This window comes from Pteropus vampyrus, unplaced genomic scaffold, assembly GCF_000151845.1.
Source record: "Pteropus vampyrus isolate Shadow unplaced genomic scaffold, Pvam_2.0 Scaffold257, whole genome shotgun sequence".
NCBI classification, from domain to species: Eukaryota; Metazoa; Chordata; class Mammalia; order Chiroptera; family Pteropodidae; genus Pteropus; species Pteropus vampyrus.
Window position 1 is genome coordinate 1,163,946 of NW_011889038.1, and position 6,761 is coordinate 1,170,706.

General features: G+C 47.7%; 1 protein-coding gene across 4 annotated transcripts in view; it reads left to right on the forward strand.

The window, feature by feature from the left end:
• PPARA (peroxisome proliferator activated receptor alpha) overlaps positions 1–6,761 on the forward strand; it is a 56,722-nt gene that overhangs the window by 45,280 nt on the left and 4,681 nt on the right. For 2 of the 4 annotated variants that reach the window (XM_011374983.2, XM_023520351.1), the window contains exons 6-7: positions 1,601–2,048; positions 4,963–5,213. In XM_011374983.2, coding sequence (XP_011373285.1) covers positions 1,601–2,048; positions 4,963–5,210 — 696 coding nt within the window. In that variant the 3' untranslated portion in view covers positions 5,211–5,213. Of the gene's footprint in view, positions 1–1,600; positions 2,049–2,376; positions 3,832–4,962; positions 6,723–6,761 lie in introns of those variants that run through there. The other 2 variants (XR_002776197.1, XM_011374984.2) reach the window with 2 other exon arrangements.

Below are 6,761 nucleotides of genomic sequence, written 5' to 3' on the forward strand. Positions count from 1 at the left end.
AAGCATTCTGTAGCCAAATACTTTGGGAGCCATGCTCACCCTGCCTGTTCCCGAAGACCCTCAGCCACACTCATGATGTTACAGGCACTCGAGGCCCTGGCTTCCTTTTAAGTGTTTCTTGAATTTTTTCGACTGTCGTACTCTTTTTTTTTTTTCCTTGTTGAACAGACTTCTAAAAGGCCTGTGATTTGAATAAAGACAGGGTGGCCAAATAGTGTATTTTCTATTTCTAGTGTATTCTCATTGAGAGAATGCTGTCGTCTGTCTTTTAAAAGCGTTTCTCTAATGCATCCTGTAAATGCTGACGCCTTCGATCTGAGCAGCTACTTCCTGTGGAGCCAAACCGCTCCCAGACTTTCCTAAATCAGTGGCAACCTGGCTGCTTTTAAGGTCTTTGGAGGAAGGCGGTTTGAGTCTTCCTTCATCACACTTCAGATATTTAGGAATTTGGCTTGGACTTTTGTGTTCAGAATGTTTTTTCACTCATAGTAATTTAAACATTATCCCCTACCCTCAGCTGTGGAATCGGGTTATTTTCATCCAGCACTATATGGCAAATTCTAATTCTATTTAGATATTTTAAAGGCAATCCATCGGATTGTTCCAACACATGCACCTTGCTTCTGTGCCGGGTACAGCCCACAGGTGCCCTGAGGTGGTTTTGTGCTGCGATTTCTCCAGACGTTCTCAGGAGCCCAGGAATAGGGGACACATCATGGCATAGATCCAGATGCATTGTCGGCAACCTATTTTGCCCACTGGCAGAGTGCATCTGAAGTCACCAGGCTGCTCATGCGCTCTGTTTACACACTCCAGAGAACAGTGCTCGGCCCACAGTCCATTGCTGCGCTGTACACACATTCGGCATGAATTTTGCCAGCAGAGATATTCGCGTCCATTCTCCTGAGCCCCACCAGAAATGGGTATGTTGGCTTCTTCCCTCCACTAGGTCTCTATAAAATGCAGGACCAGTGGACTTAGGTGCAGATGGCATGGAGATGTATAGGTTGCTGCCCTGGGGATTTAGGACTTTTTCCAGAACCAGAACTTGGGGCCCTGATGCAAAGGATTCCGTCTCATGCACAGGGAACAAATCCTCCCGTTTATCCCCAGAGAGCAGGGGTTTAACAATGCTGTTTACTTACTTCTACACAAACGCCGGCTCTGAGTTGTATGTATTTGTTTAAATGCCCGATTTTATTCATTCAGCAGTCAGTGTTAGATGGCGATGGTCTTCTCTAAAGTTTATTCAACGGTAAAATTAAGAATTATTGTAATTAAAACGACTACAGTAGTATTTAGGACTTCAGAGAACATTAGAAGATGTCGAAAGTGCTTTGCTAAGACTCTCCCGTTACCTTTTTGCCAAAATCAGTACTTCACTTTCTTAGCCCCAACCACTATTATCTTACTGATTTCTGTTGTTAGCTCTCTGGTAAGGTCGGCTTGTCCCCAGCTCATTTTGAGCTTGTTTAAGGAGGAGGACTGTGTTTTGTACATATTTTTGTTCTGCACGGGTGATTTGGATACGGTTTATTCATAAGCAGGAGGGCAGCTAGTCACCAGTTACCCGACTGACCTCCAGCGTCTTTCTTTGCAGCCTTTTGTCATACATGACATGGAGACGTTGTGTATGGCTGAGAAGACGCTAGTGGCCAAGCTGGTGGCCAATGGCATCCAGAACAAGGAGGCGGAAGTCCGCATCTTCCACTGTTGCCAGTGCACATCTGTAGAGACTGTCACGGAGCTCACGGAGTTTGCCAAGTCCATCCCTGGCTTTGCAAATTTGGACTTGAATGATCAGGTCACTTTGCTGAAATACGGAGTTTACGAGGCCATATTTGCAATGCTGTCTTCTGTGATGAATAAAGACGGGATGCTGGTAGCATACGGAAGTGGTTTTATAACTCGCGAATTTCTAAAAAGCCTCAGAAAACCGTTTTGCGATATCATGGAGCCCAAATTTGATTTTGCGATGAAGTTCAACGCCCTGGAACTGGACGACAGCGATATCTCCCTTTTTGTGGCCGCTATAATTTGCTGTGGAGGTAAGTTACCAATTGAATCTGCTGCTGCCATGTTGCCTACAGACTCTTTATCTTGAATTCGACACTGGTACATCCGCTGTGAGCGGGAGCTGGGCCGCAGTGGAGTGCGCACCGGAAGGCGGGAGGGTATCTGAGCCTGTACGTCGCCGCTGACTAGAATTAACTGGTGAGAATTATGTCAATAACATATCATGTTATAGCATCTGTATAAATACATATTGTACATTATGTGTATGTTTTATTTATAATTATAATCATATCAAGGATCTTATCAGATATGATTAGTAATTATGTAATATATGATGTATAATATTATCATGACAGTCACGTGCCGCATAACCATGTTTTGGTCAACGACAGACGGCACATACGATGGGTCCCCTAAGATTATCATGGAGCTGAAACATTCCTATGTCCTAGTGAGGTCACAGCGTCATAACGTCATGGCACGATGCGTCACTCACGTGTTTGTGGCGATGCTGTCATAAACAAACCCACGACACTGCCAGTCGTTCAAAGGCTCAGCACGGACAGTTACGGGCAGTCCATAACCCCTGATACCGACAATAACCGACACGGGACTCGTGTATATGCTTGCTGTAGTCGGCTTCTGTGCCTTCAGAGGGTGCTCTTTCGACTGAGGACGAGAACGTCTGCCGTAGCACAGTGCGTGGTGTCCCCACGGGCCACGCACGGCCTCGGCCCTCTCGTGCCTGTGCGTCTCTGGATGGCATCGTCCCCGCCTGTGCTTCGTTTACTCTCGTGTTGTTCTGTGCGGCCACATGCTCTACGGGCTGGCAGCCCAGGAGCAGCAGCTGCGCCCCACAGCTCAGGTGTGCAGTGGCCTGTGCCACCCAGGTGTGAGTGCACTGCGTGATGCTGGCACAGTGACGGTCGCCGAGGACGCCTCTCTCAGAAGGATCCCCGTCGTTAAGTGCCGCGTGACTGTATATTACGTTATTATAACATACACATCTGTACTGTATTCATTGTAACTGTATTACACACGGGATTCTATAAAATGTTAGCACAGTCACAGTCACTATTGGCATGTTTACGCTATTTCAGAATAAACAATCAGTAGCTAATAGGTAGCAATTGTGAAGTTTGCTAAAGGAAATAGACCCCAGTGAAGGTAATTCTGGGCTTCTCTGTGGGAAGCTGGCTCTGCAGCCCCCAGGTTTTGGGCTCGGTGTCGTGTTCCTTTAAATAGTACTGTCCTGGGTCTAGGTCACCTCTCTACTGTAAAGATACTATTCTTCCCCAGCCTTTGGGGAGACCGATGGGGCGCCTGCTCCCACAAACTGCTGGAAGCTGTATTGTCCCCCGTGATTGACACTCGCAGAACTGAGGCTGTCGCAGCCACCCAGACTCTGTAAAGGGAACTGGGTGAGGGCAGTCCAGCCCCACGAGGCCTGTCCCTGTCGCCACCCGCTGGACAGCCCAGCAGAGGAAGTCCTTACGTTCTGGCGAAAGTGTAAAATGGCAAAGCAGTTGTACGCGATCCGTCTCTGTCCTTTGTATGCTCAAGACGTGTGTTGTGGGTAAAAAGCAATTACAGAACCATTTTTATGTAGTGTGATCACAGTTTTATAGAAGAAATTATAATCGCAGTAATCCTATATAGAGAGAGATGTCTGGTGAGATAGATGTCTGGTGTGGTAGGGTTAAAATTATGGGGGGTTCACTTTATTTTTTAAAAATCTATTGAAAACCTTTAAATACTTGACCTTTCAACAATGGGGGTTCATACTCAGATTTTTTCAATAAATATATGGTCGACCTTCCGTGTCCCCGGGTTTTGGATTCACAGATTCAACCAGCTGCAGATTAAAAACAGTATTTTCTGTCCACAGCTGGAAACCCACGGATGCAGAGGGCCAACTGTATGCATTGATCTATGCCCTTTTATGTAACGGACTTGAGCGTCCATGGATTTTGGTATCCGCAGAGGTTCCCAGAATCAGCCCCCCACCCAGATACCCAGGGATAACTGTGGTCAAGTTTGGGGGAAGTCAAAAGTAACACGTGTATTTTGACTGTTGGGGACCAGTGCCCCAAACCCCCTACACACACCATATTGTTCAAGGATGTATTTTACAACTGGAAAAAAAAAAAAAAAACCATGAAAGATCCACATCCTTAACAACACCTTTGAAAACTCCGTTAGTGAGTGGGGTTTTAAAGAGAGCACCGCTATGGGGCATGGCTGGGGGTGTATTTTCTGGACCAAGGGGAGGACGCCTGGTCAGACTATCTAGGAAGTCTGGTGCCCATGGCAGAGCTCCCCCAGGGAGGTCGCCCGGCATGAACGTTGGCCCTTCTTGCACCCGACCTCCCCATTTCAGGTCTCCTCGGCATCCTCTCCGGCTGGTGTCTGCCCTCCATTCATATCTCGCCCCACTTTCTTACTCCTGATTCATGTCCGAAGCTACCTGTAACAGTGCTTTCTACCACAATACTCAGGTCTCACGAGGTCACTTTCCTTAACTATTAGTGAAAAAGTTGAAACCGAGTATCTGGTTTTGACTTGGGAAGAAGAATTTCATCTCTCATATTATGCAAAATTGGTTATTGGAATCACCAGTAGAATGTATAGTTGCTCCTAACGTTTTGAGGGTTTCCCCTGACAGGTGTTAGCCAGGTAAATCCAGAGGGAAAGGGCGACCCTGCAAGGCTTTGTCGATTTAAGGGAGTGTAAATATCTAGGAATGAGCATTTGTCCTGCCTGCCCCTGTTAGGCCTAGCGACTTTGGAAAAATCTAGTTCTCTACACAAGTTGACAGTATCTAAAGACAGCGAAGCTTCTGGGGAGAAAGGCCATGTAAAATCGGGATGTGTGGCCTATCAAACCCATGAATGCTTAGGCGTTAACATGTCACACTCAATCGTCTCTTCTTTCTTTTGAGGATAGATCGCCCCGGCCTTCTAAACGTGGGACACATTGAAAAAATGCAGGAGGGGATTGTGCACGTGCTCAAACTGCACCTGCAGAGCAACCACCCAGACGACACCTTCCTCTTCCCAAAGCTCCTTCAGAAGATGGCGGACCTCCGGCAGCTCGTCACCGAGCACGCGCAGCTAGTGCAGGTCATCAAAAAGACAGAGTCGGACGCGGCTCTGCACCCACTGCTGCAGGAAATCTACAGGGACATGTACTGAGCTGTCGGAAGTGAACAAGGGAAAAAGGAACTTTTCAAGGATTTTGAACGTTGACAGCACTACAAACAAGGCAGGGGAGCGAGGCCGCTTTGCACAGATGTCCACCGTTTTAACCTTCGGGAACAGGAAGTCCAATCCCCAGGTAACGAGGACCCTGTTCCACACTTCCTCCTCCTTTTAATCAGCACTTCTAAGCACGTGCAAAGTACAGAAATGCTGGCGGTAAGCGGCTGATAGTCAGGACTTGGAAATTAAGGAGGACGATGTTATGTGTTCTGTGGTCTAAGTCGAACATGCCTGGTGTTAATCAATGCGGACTTCTTTCAATCACGTTAGTAATTCGCCACCAGGTTAGCTGGTGACCTCGGAATACCTAGTGTGTCTTCCCTTGGTACCACCGGTGACTGTCGTGCGCCTTTATAATTTCGAAAACTAATCAGCACTTTTTAACTTTTATAATCCTGTAAATCTAGGTGTATCCAAAGGTTAGATATTTAAAACGCAGCAGATATTTATTCAGATGACTTCAATTCTGCTTCCTGAATTTGAAGAAAGACAACGTGCTGCTTTTAAGCATAGGATTTAGAATGTCAAAGAATCATTTGATAAGCTACGGAAATGCAGCCGCTGTTAGGTTCAGTTCACTTTTCATGGTTCTGCTACGCGGAGAGGCCTATTTCCAGGTCGTGTAAAGGTCCCGGAAAACCGCTGGGCCGCGCTCTGCACTTGACCACAGGCCCGCGTTAAGCCAGCGTCTGTGGCGAGCGGGCTCGCGACGAGCTCTGAGAAGACCGCGCGTCCTGGTTCCCTCACCTCTGTTTCTTCTCAAATCCGAACCAACCCAGCCAGGGCGCTTGGGGGCCCTGGTAGCGTTGTGAGGGGCAAACCGACAAATTATCTGTACATGTCCTTCCAGGCCCTGTGGGCCAAGGCAGCTCCTTGGTCTTTCCCCACGGGTTGCTTTTTAAAATGACGCAGCTTTATTTTCGTAGCTCTTGGTGGTAGCAGCTGCTTCTCGGAGTGGAGAAAACAAGGCAAATGTGACTTTAGAGCAAGGGTGGGACAATGGGGCAGGGGGCTGACAGGTCACCTGAAGAACCGTCCAGGGGTTGGGGGAGGGCTAAGTCCTACGGAAGGTGGTTTCATTTAGTCTCAGGGTTCACAATGGGCTGGTGCTTTTTACCGAGATTGAGGTAGTTAAGTGTCCTTTTTGAACCACGGACGTAGGGTGGTTTTTCCAGCGTCTAAAATACTCGTTTCAGCCTTAAAGATCCATATCTCAGCTTCGGTCCACCTGTGAAAGCAGCTTATGGCTTTTGTCTGGAGCTGGTGGCCCTGGAAGCACTCTCTCTTTCTGTCCGTCAGAGTAGAGCCATTGTCCCTTTCCTCCCGGCCAGACTGGGCTGCGCCTGCCAGTGCCATCGCGTCCACAGGGGCCACTGGACGCCTTGCCCACAGGTTGTATCCTTGACACCCCTCCCCCTCTATCTTTAGAAAATCTGGCTTTTTAAGGTCATTATCATTTGCTTTCGAAGAAGGATCAGGACTGAT